This window comes from Macaca thibetana, chromosome 2, assembly GCF_024542745.1.
Source record: "Macaca thibetana thibetana isolate TM-01 chromosome 2, ASM2454274v1, whole genome shotgun sequence".
Lineage (NCBI taxonomy): Eukaryota > Metazoa > Chordata > Mammalia > Primates > Cercopithecidae > Macaca > Macaca thibetana.
Genome location: NC_065579.1, coordinates 102,128,783 through 102,151,589, shown reverse-complemented (window position 1 = coordinate 102,151,589; position 22,807 = coordinate 102,128,783). Strand labels below are relative to the sequence as shown.

Genomic DNA, 22,807 nt, shown 5'->3' with positions numbered 1-22,807 from the left:
CCATGCCTGGCTTGAATATCCTGCTTTAAAAGAAGCTTCTTCCCCTCATATTCCCTCACCCTTCACTTGTACCCTCTGGTTGACAAATAGCATTGGGGGATCTTGAACACACTGTTAAAATAAAAACTTAGTTTTGATTTACAGTATTGCAGATATAGTTACTTCTTTAGGATATGGAGGGGACAGTAAGGGGGCTTCCATTCTTTTTTTTTTTTTTTTTTTTTAAGATAAGGTCTTGCTCAGTCGCCCAGGCTGGGGTGCAGTGGTATAGTCTCGGCTGACTACAGCCGCTGCCTCCTGGACTCAGGTGATACTCCCACCTCAGTCTCAAGTAGCTGGAACTACAGGTGCATGCCACCATGCCTGGCTAATTTTTGTATTTTTTGTAGAGGCTGGGTTTGGCCATGTTGCGCAACCTGGTCTTGAACTCCTGAGCTCAAGTGATCCGTCCACCTTGGCCTCCCAAAATACATAAACATTGCCTATTGCTCTGCAAATAGCGGACACACAACATGATTTGTAGTTTTTAGTATTTAGTTTATTCATTCAGTAGATACCAAGTGATATTACTCCTACTCTAAAAATAGACTAATAAAACACATTCTCTACTCTTCAGAGATTCCAGGATAGAAAACAGACAATTTTCCTCTAGTGAGAGAAGTTTACTTCTCTGAAAAAGGATAGAAGTGTGAGCTAGATCCTGTGGAAATACAGAGGAAAAAGGGACTAAGTTTTCCTACAAAACCTAGAGAAATCTTCACACAGGAGACTGAAAGTATGGTTAAGAGTTTGCTGAGCAAATTAAGGTAAAGCATACTAGGGGACAGCTGTGTAAGGCATACATAGTGAAGTGCAGGTGCATGGAATAAAGTCAGATTTGGGAAACGGAGATCTGTGAAATGTTTTGAGATGAAACTGGGGAGAAGAAAGTAAACTCCTAAAGATTCCTAGGGGTATTGTGTACCTTTGTAAGCAGAAGATCTTAGATTTTTGCTTGAAGAAATGGGTTATCTTTCTACCTAGTTTTAGTTGGATGATTCTCTTTTATTTTGGGGAGGGCCATGGGAGGGTCAATACTAGGCTTAAACGAACAAAGACTTGATACTTTCAAGTTGTAGTTTTTAGAGTTGTTGTTGTTGTTTTGAGACAGTCTCCCTGTCTCCCAGGCTGGAGTGCAGTGGCGTGGTCTCGGCTCACTGCAATCTCCACCTCCCAGGTTCAAGCGATTCTCCTGCCTCAGCCTCCCAAGTATCTGGGACTACAGGTGCACACCATCGTGCCCAGCTAGGTTTTGAATTTTTAGTAGAGACTGGGTTTCACCGTGTTGGCCAGGCTGGTCTCAAACTCCTGACCTCAGGTGATCTGCCTACCTCAGCCTCCCAAAATGCTGAGATTACAGGAGTAAGCCACCACACACAGACTAATTTTTGTACTTTTAGTAGAGATGGGGTTTCACCATGTTGGCCAGGCTGGTCTCAAACTCCAGACCTCAGGCGATGCTCCTGCCTCAGTGTCCCAAAGTGCTGGGATTACAGGCCTTAGCCACCGTGCCCAGCCTTTAGAGGATTTCTTATCCATAAGCATTTTCATGTCTTTGATTCACATAACTCAGATTATTCGCCTCAGCTTTTTCATTGTCTATTTGCTTCTCATCTTTTGAAAGTTAATCAGAGAGAATCATGATTTATTTTCTTGAGTTAAAACATGTAAGAAATGTTTCTAAAATGTAGAATATGGTTTCTGAAATAGTTTTACATATATATATGTATGTCTTAACACTTGGAACATTTACTTCCAGGCAAGAAACTAGATTATAACTTGATGACCTTACCATTTATTAACAAGGAGTGGTGTCATCAATCATTGTTAATAGTAGAATTGTTGGCCGGGCGCGGTGGCTCAAGCCTGTAATCCCAGCACTTTGGGAGGCCGAGATGGGCGGATCACGAGGTCAGGAGATCGAGACCATCCTTGCTAACACGGTGAAACCCCGTCTCTACTGAAAATACAAAAAACTAGCCGGGCGAGGTGGCGGGCGCCTGTAGTCCCAGCTACTCAGGAGGCTGAGGCAGGAGAATGGCATGAACCCGGGAGGCGGAGCTTGCAGTGAGCTGAGATCCGGCCACTGCACTCCAGCCTGGGCGACAGAGCGAGACTCCGTCTCAAAAAAAAAAAATAGAATTGTTGACTTTCATTGTAATGATAATTGTTTCCTGGAGGCAATAACTGGGAACAGTTGGTCAATCTGAAAAGTAGTGTTGCCTTGGTAACTGATTAGAAAGAATGCAGAGAAACTAGTTGTCTCTCATGTATAAAAACCAAGGCCCTGAACAGGTTAAATACTAACTCCAAGCACAAGGCTAAAACAGAAATATCTGCCAGTACATGTACTGGGATTAGAGACCTGCAGGCTTTGCCAAGAGTCCTAGAAACCACTTTCTGCCCAGACACACAGGAATCCATGCACTTTCTTCAAACTCAGAATGGAACAGAACTTCACAATCTGTAGCTCAAAGGACATTCCAGATCACTGCCTCTTAGGTTGGGTTGAAGACAGCTTTAATGATGGGATGGATCAGGTCAAATGATACAGATGCAGTATAAAAGGAATCTACCCATCCTTTCACTGAGCAGATCTTTTTTGAAAGCTTATTTACTGTGAGTCAAGCACTGTGCGGTGCACCCACATGGCACAAATGCACAGTTCACATTCCTACCGTCTAGAAGCTCCTGGGAAAAGCATATAAATAAAAGATTGCAGTGTGGTTTCTAAATTTTAAAAGGTATAGAGTATTGTGATAATATGAAGAACTCAGGAGGGGTTCAAAGAGACGTTACAGAGGTGAGTGAGTAGGAATAGGACCTAGAGGCAAGGGGCCAGGGGCGGTGGTTCACACTTGTAATCCCAGCACTTTGGGAGGCTGAGGTGGGAGGATCACCTGAGGTCAGGAGTTTGAGATCAGCCTGGCCAACATAGTGAAACCCTATGTATACTAAAAATACAAAAATTAGCTGGGCGTGGTGATGGTGGACACCTGTAATCCCAGCTCCTGGGGAGGAAGAATCTAGAGACAAGGGATCCCAGTGGCAGCTGAATCTAGAATTTAGTCCTTCTGGTTCTTAAGTGTGTTTCTTTTTACCTAGGCAGGCTCACCCTTTTCAAACTTCATGTGTTTACCTCATCCACCAACTTGATATAATTTTACAGCAGCTGGGAGATTGGAGTTTCTTGCTGTGGCTATTTCCTGTGGATAAATCTGCATCCCTGAGTGAGATTATGTCTGATTCTTATTTGGACTGGAGTACTGAACTGGCCATTCTCAGGATGTTTTGTGGGGTGTTTTTTGTTTTCATTTTTGTTTTTTTTTTTTTTTTTGAGACAAGGTCTCTGTCACTCAGGCTGGAGTGCAGTGGCGTGATCATAGTTCACTCACTGCAGCCTCAAACTCTTGGGTTTAAGTGATCCTCCTTCCTCAGCCTCCCAAGTAGCTAGTACTATGGGCATGCACCACCACACCTGGCTAAAAAAAATTTTTTTTTTAAATTTTTTTTGTATAGATGTGGGTCCTGCTATGTTGCCCAGGCTGGTCTTGAACTCTTGGCCTCAAGTGATCCTCCCACCTAACCCTTCTAAAGTGCTGGTATTACAGGCGTGGGCCACTATGCCCAGCCTTTCTTGAGTTTTACTAATTATTCTATACTAGGCTTTCGCCATCATTTGTCATCCAGGTGGCATTCACCTCCTTTGGGGTGCAACAAAGCCATTAATTATTCTTCCAGTTAATATCTTTGTATGCCTTGCAAAAGCAATAGTGTAATCAAACTATAAACTACTCTGTCCCTTCCCCTCTGTAAAAGCCTCTGGTTCTTTGCTTTTTCTTAGTGAGGCTGAACCTGTCTTCCTACTCAGAAGCCACCTGAAAGGAAACACAGTGCTAAGGCACTATAGAAAGATATTAAATCTAAGTTATTTTAAGACTGGAAATTAGAAACAGAAGTTTGCTAAGGAATAAGTCACCCACACCTTACTCACTCTTTGCATAATACAAACAAGACCATTTTTTGTGTGTGTGTGATACGGAGTCTCACTTTGTCGCCGGGGCTGGAGTGCAGTGGTGGGATCTCGTTTGACTGCAACCTCCACCTCCCGGGTTCAAGCGATTCTCCTGCCTCAGGCTCCCTAGTAGCTGGGATTACATGTGCCTGCCACCACGCCCGGCTAAATTTTTGTATCTTTTTTTAGTAGAGATGGGGTTTCACCACATTGGCCAGGCTGGTCTTGAACTCCTGATCTCATGATCCCCCTGCCTCGGCCTCCCAAAGTGCTGGGATTACAGGCGTGAGCCACCGCGCCCAGCCTAAAACAAGCCCGTTCTTAAGATATAAGGTAAACACTGAAACTAAGTGCATTGCTTCTTTTTCTCCCTTATTTCAAACTCGCTTTTGCTCCCCTAAACACACACACATACACATGTGTATGCATACTGTGTATTAATTTGGGAGTTTTGAATTGATCACAAAAGAGCTAAATTATAATTCCAAATTAAAGTTTGAAGTACTTCAATTATCACAAAAAAAGATAGATTGGGCGGGCAGCACTGCCCACAGCTGTAATCCCAGCACTTTGGGAGGCCGAGTTGGGCAGATCACCTGAGGTCAGAAGTTCAAGACCAGCCTGGCCTTGAGCCCTGTCGTGAAACCCTGTCTCTACTAAAAATAGAAAAATTAATTGGGCATGGTGGTGCTGGCCTGTAATCCCAGCTACTCCGGAAGCTGAGGAGGCAGTAGAATCATTTGAGCCCGGGAGGCAGAGGTTGTAGTTAGCCGGAAAAAAAAAAAAAGATACATCGAGGGCCGGGCACGGTGGCTCAAGCCTGTAATCCCAGCACTTTGGGAGGCCGAGACGGGCGGATCACGAGGTCAGGAGATCGAGACCATCCTGGCTAACACGGTGAAACCCCGTCTCTACTAAAAATACAAAAAACTAGCCGGGCGAGGTGGCGGGCGCCTGTAGTCCCAGCTACTCCGGAGGCTGAGGCAGGAGAATGGCGCAAACCCGGGAGGCGGAGCTTGCAGTGAGCTGAGATCCGGCCACTGCACTCCAGCCCGAGCTGCAGAGCAAGACTCCGTCTCAAAAAAAAAAAAAAAAAAAAAAAGATACATCGAAAAGGAGAGTCATCTAGTGACTAAGATTAATTTTTGCTCAGCGGTTTGGGAAGACTGGCAGTCAGAAACCTAGCATCTTCTTTGTGGCTTTTCCATTAAGTTTTCACCATTTGATCATGGGCAAACCACTTTTTTTCTCTGGACCCCATTTTATTCCTCTGTAAAATGAGGGATCTGTTAGGGAAGCCCCAGCATTCTGACTGTGCTGTCACACATACTTTAGTGTCTTTGCAGTACTGTTGATGGATATAATGGACCCTTGTCCTAAAAGGGATTCAGGGAATAGGTTATTTCCTTTCCTTAGGCAGTGCCCCAGATTTTGAAATTTAGCTTTTCTTTTTCTTTTATCTGTTAGTGATTGCAGTTACGATTCATATGTTGTTTCTTGTGAGTAGTAGTGGTTGTTTTGTTTTGTTTTTGTCAATCTTTATCAGAATGTAGCAGTTCTCCAGTCCAGGGACTTAGGCTTTCTTTCTTTTGTTGTTTTTTGTTGTTGTTGTTGTTGTTATTATTATTACTACTACACATCAGATTCCCTGTAGAGAGTAGGAAAACCTACTTCATATACATATGTACAGTTTCTTGGTTGTTTTTTGGTTTGTTTGGAGATGGAGTTTCACTCTTGTTGCCCAGGCTGGAGTACAGTGGCATGATCTCCACTCACTGCAACCTCCGCCTCCCAGGTTCAAGCGATTCTCCTGCCTCAGCCTCCCGAGTAGCTGGGGTTACAGGCATACGCCACCACGCCCAGCTAATTTTATATTTTTAGTAGACACGGAGTTTCTCCATGTTGTTCAGGCTGGTCTTGAACTCCCAACCTCAGGCAATCCGCCTGCCTCGGCCTCCCAAAGAACTGGGGTTACAGGCGTGAGCCACCGTGCCTGGCCTTCTTGGTTGTTTTTTTAAAGCTAGCATCAGTAGATACATTATGTATTTCTGTGTTTTAACTACTTTGTCAAATGCTTTTTATATATATTCCCTCAATTCTCACAGCTATGTGTTTTGTTGTACTCAGACCCCTGGGTGACCACCAAGCTTATCTGTATGCCTGAGCATCTGGCTGGCATGATGTCTTGGGTACTCGCCCCTTCTATGGGCTTGAACTTCTTGGCCCTGACCGCCCCCCTCCCCAGATTGCCTCTTTCAACTCTCTGTCTCCTGAGCCTTGTAACTATGAAGCCAGTGCTTGGCCTAGTTGCTAGATGTGGACCTCATAATTATATTTTTTCAGGTTGACCACATTTCTGATCTACACAGTATGAACTGTAGTCTGGAATATGCACTCCTTTGTGCCTGGCTAGCTTCATTCTTCTGGTTTCTGCTCTTGGTCTTTTGGCTGGTTCACATTTTGCAGTCTGCTGTTTGTGGATAGAATTACTGAGGCAGAATATGTGATATCTGAAGGTAGCAGAGACCTGTAATTTTACTTATTGCCTTAGCTGTTGGGCAGGGAGGATCTGGTGAAGTGGGTCTGGGTAGGCTAGCCAGAACTAAAAATAATTTGGCTATAAGGAACAAGTTTCTATGCTTGTTCTTTGCCTTGGTATTTTCCGCTTCTTCAGAATATAAGGGCCAACTACCACTTTCTTCAGACATGCTGCAGCATCCACCACACCCAGTCATGCCTCTGCCAATAGGCTGCACCCTCGCATGAGACAGAAAGGTTACTGAATGTACTGCCTAGTGGAGCCCCAAGTTGAAATCACATTGTGAGTTGGACATAGCAGCAGGCCTGTGATTCCTTGAATGTCTATTTCAACTTCAGATGTGAAAGTGGTAAAACGGAATCCGAGAGCACCTTAAAGATTCCCCTCCTTTTATAGAGGAAGAAACTGAAGCTAAGAGCAGTTAAATGAATTTCTAAGACTCTTTAACTATTAAGTGACACAGATTTTAAAATCTGGCCTTCTGACTCAGAGCCAAATTAATTTTTTCCCCACCATGTCAGTAAATTGAGGATGTATACATGTGTGTCATTTGTAGGGGGTGACTAGTTTTGAGAGAATGGGGTTGTTGAAGCTTACCTGATTTCTAAGGTATTTTCCAGAGTTTTCCTCTGGCATATTCGCACTGTATTGCAACAATATCTTCCCCACCCCTAGACCTTTTTTTTTTTTTGGACAGGGTTTCCTCTCACCCAGGCTGGAGTGCAGTGATGTGATCACGGCCCACTGCAGCCTTGACTTACTGGGCCCAGGCAATTCTCCCACCTCAGCCTTCTGAGTAGCTGGGACCACAATTTTGTGTCACCATGCCCACCTAATTTTTTGTACTTTTTGTAGGGACAGGGTTTTGCCATGCTGCCCAGGCTGGTCTCAGACTCCTGGGCTCAAGCATTCTGCCCACCTCAGCCTCCCAAAGTGCTGGGATTACAGTTGTGGGCCATGGCACCCAGCCACCTCCAGACTTTCATAATTTTCATCACATATTGTACATACTTAATTAGATTATTCAATTATATGTATAAAAAAGATAAGAAAGCGATAATTCAGCCGTGTTCTGTTACCACGGCCTTTCTGTATCCAATCTTGCCTCATATTTTTTCTTGTTACTAATTAGAATCATGATTCTCCTGGCATTCTTCATTTTGTTATACCTCACTTCCTTTTCCTCAGCAACATCTTTGCCATAGAGTATAGAAACCAGGTTCCTTGCCAATTAATCTGTATTGTGCTTTGTCATGTATTGCTACTAAACAGGTCAAGATCAAGGGGAAGAAATGTATATGAGGCTCAGTTCATGTTCAGGACAGAGGTAAATGGAAATTTATATTTTTTTTCAGCATTGCAATGTTGCCACTCATGATCATGAATGTAGCCCTGTGTCAGGTACTAAAGGTAATGCAAAAAGGATATATGGTTGATCCCTGCACTCTTGTTGGGAACTTGAGTGGTATGAATAGAGAAGGTGAGTTATTGGGGACAGAGGCTACAGTTTAGCAAGCTTTCCTGTGCAGACCTTGGTAATTTCTTTACAATTTATAGACCAAAGAACAGTCTTAATTTGCCCTTTTTTCCAAAGGCATTTAAAAACTGTAATCAAATCATTGCAGTTTATGGCAAATGGCCTTTAAAAAAAAAAAAAGCAATCTAAATCTTTTCTTCATCTTGGAAAAAGACTTCTCTTGGATTTCTGATAGAATATTTCCAATATGCTATGTTAGTGCAAGACAGTAACTTACAGCTAGACAAGAAAAATCAGCTTTGTTCAAAGTAAGAGCATGGCCTGTTCTTACAGTATAATTTTTTTCCCACAATTTTGTTTTATGGGTCCTTCAGCTTGAATATATAATTTGTGAGCTCAAAGCCCAGGGCAGCAAAGGACCATGCTGAGTTAAATGGCAGTAGGCTCTGGTGGGTGGGGAAAACTCCAAGCTACAATTGTTAGAGTCCCTAAGTCTGGAGGTCAGAGAAAGATGAACTGCCCCCAGTGTGTTCACATGACACCTAACAGATCATTAGGCTGGAAAGAGCAGGGCTGGTAGCTGGTAGTGGAGGGAGAAACCCAGCCTCATCCAAGGAACCAAGTGGGGGCAGGGACAGGCGTAAATGCATCAGGCATTTGTTGTCACACAAATTTCTTATAATTAGAATACCTATCCCCAAAGCCCTGATCACTGAAGTCTTTAAATGAACCCTTTATTAAACTCTTCCATTATGCAGAGCTATGGATGGAGCTCTTCTGGGTTTTAGGGACCCCACTCAAGTCAGCTTTCAAGTGAATTTGATGAGTTGCAATGACAGCAAACCCACTCTTCCTCTGAGAATGAATGCCTGTAATTTTAATACTATGTTAAGGTGTGGGGTTTTTTTTTTTTTTTAGTCCAATTTTGAACAATTTCCTGGATTCTTCTTCGGGGGTTATAGCTGGGGATTGGCAAATGAGTCTCGGTTATTTTTAAAACAGTTTTCTGAGTGGGTGAATGTGGAAGGGTGGGCATGATATCAGATAAGAGAGTGTGTGGGTATACACATATCTATATCAGTGAAAGCCAAAATAATTACTATCCTTAGTGCTTGGATTGGCACCGTACCGTGTTTTAAATTGCAGATCTAAACAGAGTGCTAGTTCACAGGAAATTACATTCTCAGATTAACAGTAGCATTTCATTGTGCAGAAAGCAGCAGGTTCTTTCTCTTTCATTCATTCTTCCTTCCTTTCTTTCTTTCTTTCACATTTGTAAGTACATTTAATACCCAACTGCTTGAGGAGAGAGGGGCATTGAGGGAGAGGTGAATTTTGTCATGAATACTGGGGAATTGGTGTGATGTCACTGCAAGCTCTGTGTGATCGTAGGTGGTATTAGAGCTCCAGGAGCGAAAGCAGGGAGAGCAGTGGAAGAGACGATGTCGCTCTCAGACAAGCAGACAGCCTCTCTCACTGCCGCGTACGGTCAGCTCAGTAAGAGCAAGCCTGCGGAGTGCCAAATGGACTCCCCAAAAGAAATCAGTCAAGCCGGATTCGAATGGCAGAGGACAGAGGGCAAACTGAATGAAATTGGGCTGAATGTCAGCATGGACGGGCAACCGAAAGATGGGCTTGTGAAGAATGCCAGCTTCCTGGAGCAGAATAAGCTCTGCTTTTTTGAGGGGAAGCTAGACAAAGAGCTCAGCATTGAAGTGCAGGACACGGACTATCAAGCAGCCTCGGGTCACCTTGAGAGCAGGTATGTGATTTCAGAGACCTACCATCCCTTGGAGGGGAACTCGGTACACCAGAAGACCTCCGAGTTCCATCTGGGACTCATAGAGGGGCCAGACAAAAACAAAACCATTCCAGTTCAGGGGAAGGTGGCAGGGAAGAATGGACTAGAGACCAAGAGCCAGTCAGATCTGGATTTCCCTGGGGCTGCTGACGTCCCTACCAGGTATGCTAAGGAGCAGGAAACCAGTGTTTGGAACCCCAACTTTCATCCAGTGGCTCAAGGCCCTCTGGGCTCAAGGGAAGCAACTCCGGGAGAGATGAAGAATAGCATCATCCCTGGCTGCCCAGTGATTGGGGTGGTAAATAACTCTGAGCAGCTGAAATGTGAGTCCCCACTCCTGGTGTCTGTAGCCCACCCAGCCCCCATTATTGAGCATTCACCCACCACCATTCCGCCAATCACTATGGTGTTCACCCAGGAACATTTGAATGCAAGCTCTCACATCAGAGACCATGATAAAGAGTTGGAGAAATTGAGTTCTACCGAGGAGGAAGCTGTGCTCAACCAAGCCCCCCAGCAGAAGAAGACAGTGCGCAGGGCCCTGTCTGAATGTTCTCACCTCTCAGTTCCCCCAGCTGTCAACCTTGCAGATAAGTACCCTGAACTCCCTGCCCGAGAAGAGCCTTCTTCTGGCCTGCTGCCTCCCCCTAGTAGCCCAATGTCTAGTCCTATGCCTGGGAAACTGGGAGCTCCTGCTATGAAGCGCTCCATGACTGTGGGTGAGGAACAGACAGCTAGCTACAAATTGAGCCCTGGGAAACTGCCCATCGTGTCTACTAAAGAGATACCTCCTTTCATCTGCGAGGAACCAGTGGCCAAGAAGAGAGAAGAATTGGCCCACTTCAGCAACAGCAGCAGCAACTCTGGGAAAAAGGAACTCGGCACTGCTGGATTGTATCTCCATAGTAAGCTGGAGCAGATTCCTGAAGGAAGCAGCAAGGAAAAAGGGCAGGAAGATATTAGTGAAACTAGAATTGATTCATGCTCCCAGGTCTGCCAGCGAGGAAAGAAACAGCCAGGACAGACAGCTCTGGCAGGGAAGAAAGAAATTGAGGTCACTGCAACCCAGAGCACTCCATCGTTTCTGTGTGAAGAGCCCCCACGTGATGGTATGTTTCTAAATTTTGCCTCCATTGGGAACAAGCAGACAGCAAGGAAGGAACCAAAGTGACAGATTACCAGCAGAGCACTAAGCAGCTTTTTACAGCCTGGTTCTGTGACTGCCTGGGGAAAGCTTAATTCCCTTGTGTTAGAGGCTTGCTGGGAATGAGGCAAGAAAGAGAACAAAGTGAATCTTGCAGGGTCAAGCCGAATGTCTTACTAGCATGACAGATAGTGTGAATTGAGTAGGTGGGTTCGGGGTGGAATGGGGTCAGAGAATGGTGGGCATAAAAACTAGAGCCCCTTTCTTGACCTCATGTCACCCTGTCCAACCCATCCCCCATCCACCCAGCCCTCAGCTCCCGGTTGGTTTGAACCAGATGATTCCTGAGCTCTAAATCCTCCAATCGCAAATGATTGATTTCCTTGCTTGAAAATCTGTCACTTTGTATAGATTCACAATGGGTTTATCAGCACTAACCTCCTCTCATTAAGTTGCACGATCTGGGTGGAAGCTCTGTTTTCTGTTTTGCTTTTGAGAACGTTTTACTTTTGTTCAAACTGAAAAAGAACCCTTTAAAGCTAGCTGTTTAATATTCTTTCTGTGTTCTTCATGTTTGACCCAATCTTGCTTCTAGTGTTCTCTTTTTGTGTGTGTTTTGAGAGGATTTGTGGGGAGAAAAAGAAGAAAGAGAAAACGGGGAGAGGAGAGACTTACAACCTAATAAACAGCTAAATGTTGCGGTCTTTGTGACTGCCTTTTGTGTCTTTCTTCCTGGCCCTTTTCTTCCCCATCTCCCATCCCCCCACAGCTCTTACTGTGGTGGTCTGAAAAAGCTTGCGTTTTTCTGAGTCCAGTTTGAGCACAAAGGGCCATAATTCAGGAGCTTGTAAATGGGGATTTAAAACATGTGTTTTGCTTGTTTAAAAAAAAATAGTCTTGTTTCCTGGGACCTGTTTTCTCTAATATTTATTACTCTCAGTACATTTTTATAAAATTTTACTTTTTTTCTTTGAAAGTAAGAAATGGTATTTTCTAGAGGAGTGGTAAGTAGAAGACATACAGATGTTTTGGGTTTTTGTTTTTTTATGGAGATAAAAAACATGTTTTTTTTATGGAGATAAAAAACATGTTTTTTTGTTTGTTTGTTTGTTTTTGTTTTTGTTTTTTTTTTGTTTTTTTTTTTGAGACGGAGTCTGCTCTGTCGCCCAGGCTGGAGTGCAGTGGCCGGATCTCAGCTCACTGCAAGCTCCACCTCCCGGGTTTACCCCATTCTCCTGCCTCAGCCTCCCGAGTAGCTGGGACTACAGGCGCCCGCCACCTCGCCCGGCTAGTTTTCTGTATTTTTTTTTTTTTTTTTGAGACAGAGTCTGGCTCTGCCGCCCAGGCTGGAGTGCAGTGGCCGGATCTCAGCTTACTGCAAGCTCCGCCTCCCGGGTTTACGCCATTCTCCTGCCTCAGCCTCCCGAGTAGCTGGGACTACAGGCGCCCGCCACCTCGCCCGGCTAGTTTTTTGTATTTTTTAGTAGAGACGGGGTTTCACCCTGTTAGCCAGGATGGTCTCGATCTCCTGACCTCGTGATCCACCCGTCTCTGCCTCCCAAAGTGCTGGGAGATAAAAAACATGTTTTTTTATGGAGGCAGAGAAGTTTAATAGTTCCTCTTTGATTTCTTATGACTCCAGGATCACAAGCATTCAGGTGTCCCATGCTGTTGCTTCCTTCTAGCTGTGACAGAACTGTAAGCTCCTCCTGGACAGGACTTTGTCATCTTTTTCTTGATCCCCAGGTGCTTTGTTCAGTACCACATACCTTCTAGGTGATCATGAGTGAAGACTTTGTTTCAGAACAAGTTCTTTCTAATTCACACTAATAGAAGTTTGTGCTAATAGAAAAAAATTTCAGATGACTGACAAATCCACCGATCCATTCACCCTGATAAAAGTTTAGGCCGGGCGCGGTGGCTCAAGCCTGTAATCCCAGCACTTTGGGAGGCCGAGACGGGCGGATCACGAGGTCAGGAGATCGAGACCATCCTGGCTAACACGGTGAAACCCCGTCTCTACTAAAAAATACAAAAAACTAGCCGGGCGCGGTGGCGGGCGCCTGTAGTCCCAACTACTGGGGAGGCTGAGGCAGGAGAATGGCGTGAACCCGGAAGGCGGAGCTTGCAGTGAGCTGAGATCCGGCCACTGCACTCCAGCCTGGGCGGCAGAGCGAGACTCCGTCTCAAAAAAAAAAAAAAAAAGTTTAAATGCTGACTCTGTTAACCACTCTGTAGGTAAAACTTTTATATGAAGATTGTTTCATTTAACATGCCTACCATTTGCATTCACTATCTAGGAGCTGGAAATTGTCCTTATCCTCAAGCAACTTTCATATGAAGATTGTTTCATTTAACATGCCTACCATTTGCATTCACTGTCTAGGCACTGGAAATTGTCCTTATCCTCAAGTAACTTTCGATCCAGTTGGAGGGCTAAGAGGCAGTGGGAGGGTTGTGAATCGTGAAAACATTTTGGAGGAAGTCACATTTGAGGTGGGCCTTGGAACCCTGGCATGTCAAACAATGCAGAGGGAAAGCCTTCCAGGCAAGGGAACTCATATAAGCAAAGGTATGAAGCCTAGACAGCTCATGTTAGGTAAAAGAACAATGGAGGAATCTCAGGGCATCTAGTCAGGAAATGTGGCCAGGCTGCCACCATTGTGTATATCTCTCTTGGGACCTCTGCTTCTCCCTGCACATGTGCTCCATTCTCTTCCCTTTAAAAATCTGTATTTCCTCTGTCATCTCTTTTTGCTTCCCTTGTGACTCTTTCTGCCCAGGACAGAATAGCATTGAGTTGCCATGGTTTGAGCTCCGTGGCCAGCTTTGTTACCACCATATATGTCAGGGTTCCAATGTTGCATGACTGTAATTTCCATGTCTTTGTCTGTACTGACAGTGAGTGAATAATTATATCTTATTGGCTCAGCTTGGTCCAGTCAACTGTATACCAGGTCCCATAGCCTTCTTAACCAATCTGAGTCATTTAGACCCACCCGCTTCATTCATCTTGAGGCTTCTCTAGAGAAGAGAGGATAGGTTAAGGAAATATTCCAAAGCCATCTTTACATATGTGGCAAGAAATAATGGGAGAAAATTCTAGAAAGTTGTTTGGAATCCAGTCTTGCTAAGCTTCAAATGTCCCACTGAAAAGTTTAAAGCTTACTACCATGTTCTGAAACTGTGGTGACTGCCTATGACAGCAGATAAGGTAGCTCCAGGTCAGCTTTAGGTAGACTGACTTGCTGTCAGTAAGTGTGATGAACTGGAAGACCAAGAGTTGAAGGCAGACAATCCTGTTAGGGAAATTTGATTCAGGTAGTGGTAGATGAAACACTGAGGACATGAGAGGGGAAATATAACAGGTGAAGATAAAGTGAAACTGGAATGTGGGTGGTGTGTGAGAAAAAGGAATTGACAGTCATGCTGTGATGTGAGGCTGGTTTTCCCAGCTGGTGGTAGTATAGGTAATAGAAAGACCCAACAGAAGAGCACAGTTCAGTGAAAGGAGTTAATGAGTTCCACTTCACACACTTTTGTTTTGTTTTGTTTTGTTTTTTTGAGATGGAGTCTCGCTTTGTCGCCCAGACTGGAGTGCAGTGGCACGATCTCCGCTTACTGCAGGCTCCGCCTGCCGAGTTCATGCCATTCCTTGGCCTCAGCCTCCCAAATAGCTGGGACTATAGGCACCCGCCACCACGCCCAGCTAATTTTTATTTTGTATTTTTAGTAGAGACGGGATTTCACCGTGTTAGCCAGGACGGTCTGGATCTCCTGACTTCGTGATCCGCCTGCCTTGGCCTCCCAAAGTGCTGGGATTACAGGTGTGAGCCACCGCGCCTGGCCCACTTCACACATTCTTTTGTGAAACTCTGGGGATATGTAGATTGTGGTCTCTAGAAATTGCCTGATAGCTGGGTTTGGTGGCTCATACCTGTAATCTCAGCACTTTGGGAGGCCTTGGCAGGCAGATTACTTGAAACCAGGAGTTTGAAACCAGCCTGGGCAACATGGCAAAAAACCCATCTCTAAGAAAAAATACAAAACTCAGGTGGGCATGGCAGCACGTACCTATAGTCCCAACTACTTGGGAGGCTGAGGTGGGAGGATCGCTCAAGCCCAAAAGGACGAGGCTACAGTGAACCAAGATCATGCCACTGTGCTCCAGCCTGGGAGATAGACCAAGATCAGGTCTCAGAACAAACAACAAAAAAGAAGTTGCCTGTTATATCCATGAGACAAGGGAGGGAGTTTGTTGAGAGCTACCATCTGGGAGAGAGAAAGCAGTTTCTGCTTATGTGCAGTTACATTTATTTGTACAGGTTGAGTTACTGCATGCCTATATCATAGACAATGCAACTTTATGAAGTATTCATGTTGTTTACTGAAAATGCTGAACTTATTGAAAAATATTTATCGGGTCTGGGTCCAATGGCAGCTAGTTACACAAATAAGATCTTCTTTGAGCTTGCTGTAGAACAAATGCGTTACCAAATTTGCGCAGTTGTTGGCTATGGTTTTTTCCCATTACATTTTAAAACTATAAAAATGCTCAGTTTTTGACTCTCAGTACATATGGTTCAAACATCAAAAAGTACAAAGTGCTCTTCATTAAGAAAACCTCCTACCAAGACAAGATGGTATCAACTCATTGTTTTCTGCTCCTTCCCTATAAATACAACTAAATACTCTGGAAATAATGGAAGATAATTCCATAAAAGAATATGAGGTAGAAAGAAGGCAAACCTGGTAGGGATCTCAGGACTTGAGGAATGACAGTGCAGTGAATTCCCTGGGATTGATCAGTTGATTGATTGATTAATGGTAGAGATAGGGTCTTGCTCTGTTGCCCAGTCTGGCCTCGACCTCTTGACCTCAAGTGATCCTCCTTGCTTAACCTCCCAAAGTACTGGTATTACAGGCGTGAGCCACTGCACCCATCCCCTGGGTTTTCTTTTTGTCTCCTGCATATCCCTGGCTGGGCACTAGAGAGGCCTGTAACCTGGAATTAATAACAAGCATAGACTGAAAAAAAAAAAAAAAAAAAAAGAAAACAAATAAAATCTGTTCTCTATTGCCAAAAAAGCAAGAAAGAAAAAAAACCAGCAAAGACCTAGTGGTGAGCCCTATTTCACTACCCATCCCCAATAGTGGGCTCAGTCTGCCTGCAGGTACAGTGTCAGTGCAGCCCATAAGGGCCTTCCTGTTGTCCACTCCACACTCAGCAGAAGCTGTAGGCCCGATCCACCCACATCACCAGCAACTGCAGGGAGGCCTGTCCCCTGTCCCCTACCAGGTAACAGCACCAGTGGCTTCTATAGCCCTGGTGTCTTGTAATCCTCTACCCCGTGGCAGGAGACTTTCGTAGGTTTCAAAACCTCTACTTCCTTCCCCTTAGCAGGAGAAAGCCCCCAAGGTAGGTGTTTCCTGCTCCCAGCAACCCCAGCAGAGATCAAACAGGAGGTCTGCCTGTCCCAGGCAGCCAGAGAGCAGTCCAGAGGAAGCTGTGTCTAGTCTATGGTTCCAGCATCACTCAGCCCCTATGTGCTGACACTGGGTGGCCCAGGTAAGTCCCTACAGCCCTTTCAGGCAGTACCAAAAGGGATTAATTAGAACCTTAGCAGAACCAGAACACAATAGGCCATAATTGCATTGCAAGGACTCTAGAAACCAAATTGTCATCAGAACTACAGTCATAACCTGTAGACTAAATATAAACAATATAAACAGGATGATTGCATGCTAAAGTACAAAATTAGAATTTTAAAGCAGCCATCATAAAAGTACTTTTAACAAGCAATTATGAATTCTCTTGAAACAAATGAAAACTAAAACCCTCAGCAAAGAAATAGAAGTTACATAAAAAGAACCAAATGTTAATTGTTGATATGAAAAATACAATAATTAAAACCTTATATGGGCTTAGCAGCAGACTGCAGATAACAGAGGACAGAATCAGTGAAGTTGGGGACAGATCAATAGGATTTATTCAATCTGAACAACAGAGGAAAAAATGGTCTACAAGGAAAAAATATATCTTCAAACCCATGGGACAATAACAAAAGATCTAACATATGTATCATCAGAATCGCAGGAGAGGAGCAAGAATGCAAGGCTGAACAACTGTTCAAAGAAATAATGACTACAAACTTCCCAAATTTGACAAAAGGCAAAATTTATAGATTCAAGCAACTGAACAAATACCAAATAGAATAAATGCGAAGAAATTCATGCCATGACTTTTCATAATTAAACTTTTATAAACTAAAGACAAAAATATTTAAAAACAAGCAAAGAGATATGATGCATTAGGGAAACAGCAATTTTCTTTTTTAACCTTCCTTATGGTGCTGAGGAAACAGCAATTTAAATGACAGCCTGTTTCTTATCAGAAACTGGGGAGTGCAGAAAGAAGTGGCATATTTTTCAAGTGTCAAAAGAACTGTCAACTGCAAATTATTTGGTAAAACAATCCATCAGGAATGAAGGGGAAATAAATAAAAAAGACATTTTTAGATAAAGGAAAACTAGGAATTTGTTGCTAGTAGACATACCCTTAGAGAATGGCTAAAGATTAAAAAAAAGATAAGTTATGGTAACAGAAGGCGGCTTGGAATCTCAGAAAATAAAAGAACAACAATGGAATGGGTAAAAATATGGAAATAGCCAGGTATGGTGGCTCATGTCTGTAATCCCAGCACTTTGGGAGGCTGAGGCAGGCGGATCATCTGAGGTCGGGAGTTCGAGACCAGCCTGGCCAACATGGAGAAACTCCATCTCTGCTAAAAATACAAAATTAGCCGGGCATGGTGGCTCATGCCTGTAATCCCAGCTACTCAGGAAGGCTGAGGCAAGAGAATCGCTTGAACCCGGGAGGCAGAGATTGTGGTAAGCCAAGATCATGGCATTGCACTCTAGCCTGGGCAACAAGAGCGAAACTGGGTCTCCAAAAAAAAAAAAAAAAGGAAACATAATAGACTTATCTCCTCATGAATTTTTTAAAATCATAAATCATATATGAAGCACAAATTGTAATACTATCTGATGTAGTGCTTAATCTGTGAAGAGGAAACACTTAAGACATATCTTAAGGCTGGGCACAGTGGCTCACACCTGTAATCCTAGCACTTTTGGAGACCAAGGTGGGTGGATCACTTGAGGCCAGGAGTTCGAGACCAGCCTGGGCAACATGATGAAACCCCATCTCTACTAAAGATAAAAAGAAAAATTAGCCAGGCATGGTAGTGCACACCTGTAATCCCAGCTGCTCGGTTGGCTGAGGCATGAGAATCACTTGAACCTAGAAGGCAGAGGTTGCAGTGAGCCGAGATTGCACCACTACACTCCGACCTAGACAACAGAGCAAGACTCTGTCTTTAAAAAAAATTAAAGTAGGGAGAAAATAAAGGATCCTAAATGGAAGTAAGGTTCCATCCAGTAAGTCACTCAAAGTAGTAAAACATAGCTGGGTGTGGTGGTGTGCACCTGTAGCCCCAGCTACTCAGGAGGCTGAAGATAGTAGGATCACTTGAGCCCAGAGTTTGAGACCAGCCTGAGCAACACAGTGAGACCCCATCTCTAGAGAAAAAAACAGTAGTAGAACATTGATACCAGTTTGTTGTATGTATATTGTTATACCTAGAGCAACCACTAAGAAAACTATATACAAAGCAATATACTCAAAAACTTTTTTTAAATAAAAATAGAACTCTAAAAAATGTTCAGGTAACCTTGGGTGAGACGTAATTTGAAAAAATGAAAAAAGGAAATTAAAAAGATTAAAAATGTTCAGGTAACCAACAGGAAGGCAAGAAAGTGAAACAGAGAAATGAAAAAGAGAACAAATAAAAAATAAAACATCAGACTTAAGCCCTAACATAGCAGTAATAATTTTACTTTATTTCATTTTTTATTTATTGAGATGGAATTTCACTCTTGTTACCCAGGCTGGAGTGCAGTGGTGTGATCTCAGCTCACTGCAACCTTCGCTTCCCAGGTTCAAGTGATTCTCCTGCCTCAGCCTCCTAAGTAACTGGGATTATAGGCGCCCACTACCACACCCGGCTAATTTTTGTATTTTTAGTAGAGATGAAGTTTCACCCTGTTGACCAGGCTGATCTCCAACTCCTGACCTCAGGTGGTAAGCCCACCTCGGCCTCCCAAAGTGTTGACTGGATGTACCTGACCATCCATTCAGTACCTGACCATCAGGAATTATTTTAGAAGCAAATGGTCTGAGTACTACAATTAAAAGACAAAGATTGGAAGAGTAGATTTTTTTTTAAAAATGTCTCAAGTAGGCCAGGTACAGTGGCTCCTGCCTGTAATCCCTTTGGGAGGCTGAGGCAGAAGGATCACTTGAGCCTAGAATTCGAGACCAGCCTGAGCAACACAGGGAGAACTCATCTCTATAAATAATTTTAAAATTAGCCGGGCATGGTGGCACATGCCTGTGGTCCTAGCTATTCGGGTGCTGAAGTAGGAGGATCGCTTGAGCCAAGGAGGTAGACGCTACAGTGAGTACAGTCAGCCATGATCACACCTGTCTTAAAAAGAAAAAAAAATTGCCTAAGTATATGCTGTCTACAAGAGATGCATAACAAACATAAGGACATAGGTAGGTTGAAAGTTAAAAGATGGAAAGAAATATGTTAATTTTTTAAAGTAACAATAGCTATATATAATGATTTTGTGTCTGTGTGTGTATATATATATGTGTGTGTGTGTATATATATATAGAGAGAGAGAGAGAGAGAGTTGTTTTTTCTTGTTGCCTTGACTCGCTGGGCTCAAGCAATCTTCCCACCTCAGCCTCCCAAGTAGCTGAGTCTTATAGGCATGTACAACCATGCCCCGCTAATTTTCTTTTGATTTTTGTAGAGAGGAAGTCTCACTTTGTTGCCCAGGCTAGTCTCAAACTGCTGGCCTCAAGTGATACTCTGTCTCAGCCTCCCAAAGTGCTGGGATTACAGATTACCTGGCCTGGAGTGACTAACACCAGACAAAGTATATGTCAGAGAAAAGAAGAAAGGATCAATCCCACTGAGAAAACTTAGCAGTTCTAAATGTATACACACCCAGAAACAAGAGTGTCAAGATACGTGAAACAAAAACTGACAGAGCTAAAAGGAGAAGTACACAAAGTCACAATTACAGTTGGGGACTTCTATGTCCCACTGTGAACAATTGATAGAACTACTAGACAGAATGTTAGTAAAGATATAACAGTGCCATCAAACAACAAAATCTCATAGACATTGATAGAAATTCCACTCAGTCACAGAATATACATTCTTCCCAGGTGTCCCCTAAACACTCACCAAGATGGATCTTGGGTCATAAAACCAACTTTAATCAATTGAAAAGATTGAAATTATGATGGGACATGGTGGTTTATGCCTGTAATCCCAGCATTTTGGGAAGCCGATGTGGGAAGACTGCTTGAGACCAGTCAGTTTGGGCCACATGGCAAGACCTCCATCTCTTCAAAAAAATGTTTTTTTTGTACATTATTCTGGTATGGTGGCACGTGCCGGTAGTCCCAGATACTTGGAAGGCTGAGGCATTAGGGTCTCTTGAGCCCAGGAGCTCGAGGTGGCAGTGAGCTGTGATCACGCCACTGTAGTGCAGTCTAGACGACAGACTTCATCTCTTAAAAAAAAAAAACTGAAATTGGAATTATTTCAGGTATACAAGGTTAGTGCAATAATCAAAAATAATCTGTCGGCCAGGTGCGGTGGCTCACGCCTGTAATCCCAGCACTGTGGGAGGCCGAGGCGGGCGGATCACGAGGTCAGGAGATCGAGACCATCCTGGCTAATGCAGTGAAACCCCGTCTCTACTAAAAATACAAAAAAAAAAAAAAAAAAAAAAAGCCGGGTGTGGTGGTGCGTTCCTGTAGTCCCAGCTACTTGGGAGGCTGAGGCAGGAGAATGGCGGGAGGCAGAGCTTACAGTGAGCTGAGATCGTACCACTGCACTCCAGCCTGGGTGACAGAGTGAGACTCCATCTCAAAAAAAAAAAAGTAATCTGTTATATCATAGTCTAAAGAAAATAAATTGTAAACACAGAAAAATCATTTAAGATAATCAAATAACCATTCATGTTAAAACTCTCAGCAAAGTAGGAATAGAGAGAAACTTTAAATTTAACTTGACAAAGAGCATCTACAGAAAGCCTACAGCTAACATCGTATTTAATGGTGAATAAGCAAATGCTTTCTATCTAAGATTGGGAACAAGGCAAGGATATCTACTTTTAAATATAGTGTACTGGAAGTTATTATAGAGATGGAGAACATAGTAGTTGCCATATATTTAGGGATTGGAAAGGGGATGGGGTAGATATTCATATTCAGGGGTAACATGAAGGAGCACTATTGATTGTAACCAGCCACTCCAGGCCAGGTAATCTGTAATCCCAGCACTTTAGGAGGCTGAGGTGGTGGTGGTTACACAAAGCTACACTTGATAAAGTTGCATAGCACTACACACACTAACACACAAACACACACACAGAAATGAGTGCACGTAAAGCGAAAAATCTGAGTAGGCTCTGTGGGTTGTCTCCGTTTCTTGGTTTTGATAGTATACTGTATTTACGCAGGATGTCAACACTTGGGGAGACTGGGTAAAAGCGTACACAGGGACCTTCCCTATGTATTTCTTTGCAACTTCCTGTGAAATCTGTCATTATTTCTCAAAGTTTCAAGCCTCCTAACCTCCCCAGTTTTGTGTCCCATCCTTTCCCTCAAAAATGTTCTTTAATTACAATCCTTTCAAAGATTCTTTTAAAATGCATATACAAGTGTATTTGCAATATCTTTTCCCCCATCCCTTTTCAAGACCAATGGTTTCACATTATACTTATGCTTTGTTGTTTTTTCTAATAGAGACCATTGCATAGTAATCATAAAAGAATTTCTCCATGCTTTATTTTTTCACATTCAGAGATTACATTGATATTTCTACCATAATAACCAGTTTTCTATTAACGGACCTCTGGATTGTTCTTTTGCTTTTAGAAACAGTGATCTGGTAGAAACCTTGCACATTTACTATTTTGCTGATGTGTAAATACACTTCTAGGATAAATTACTAAAAATTGGTTTTCTGGATTAGAATTTGTCTGTCCTTGTAATTTTCAGAAAATGACACTGCCAGGCAGCCCTGCCTGTGGATCATAGCAGTTCACATACCTCCCAAGTATATTTCTCCATATTATTCTCAATAGTTATTTTAAAATTTTAGGACTTTTGACAATATGTTAGTGTTAAAATGGCATTTCAGGCCAGGCATGGTGGTTCACGAAGCCTATAATCCCAGCACTTTGGAAGGCCGAAGTGGGTGGATCACTTGAAGTCAGGAGTTTGAGACCAGCCTGGCCAACATGGTGAAACCCTGTCTCTACTAAAAATACAGAAATTAGCCGGGTGTGGTGGCGCATGCCTGTAATCCAGCTACTTGGGAGGCTGAGGCAGGAGAATTGTTTGAACAGGGGAGACAGAGGTTGCAGTGAGCCGAGGTCGCACCATTGCACTCCAGTCTGGGTGACAGAGCGAGAATTTGTCTCAAAAAATGGCATTTCAGTGGGGTTTTAATTTTTATTTTTCTTATACTTAACATTGTACATCTTTTCGTAGTTTCAAAAAACTTTGTATCTCTTTTCTATAAAGTCTGTTCACATTGTTTTGGTCATTTTCCCAGTGGATTATTGGCCTTTGTAGCAGTTACTGATTTGTGGTAGTAATTTATAGACTAAGCTTTTTGTCTTTGGTATGAGGGTCAAGT

General features: G+C 43.3%; 1 protein-coding gene across 45 annotated transcripts in view; it reads left to right on the top strand.

Moving 5' to 3' along the window:
* MAP4 (microtubule associated protein 4) overlaps nucleotides 1–22,807 on the top strand; it is a 231,400-nt gene that overhangs the window by 180,420 nt on the left and 28,173 nt on the right. The window contains exon 1 of one of the 45 annotated variants that reach the window (XM_050780640.1): nucleotides 8,239–10,980. The exons of the other annotated variants lie outside the window; for them this stretch is intronic. Coding sequence (XP_050636597.1) covers nucleotides 9,513–10,980 — 1,468 coding nt within the window. The 5' untranslated portion in view covers nucleotides 8,239–9,512. Of the gene's footprint in view, nucleotides 1–8,238; nucleotides 10,981–22,807 lie in introns of those variants that run through there. 45 annotated transcript variants of the gene reach the window in all.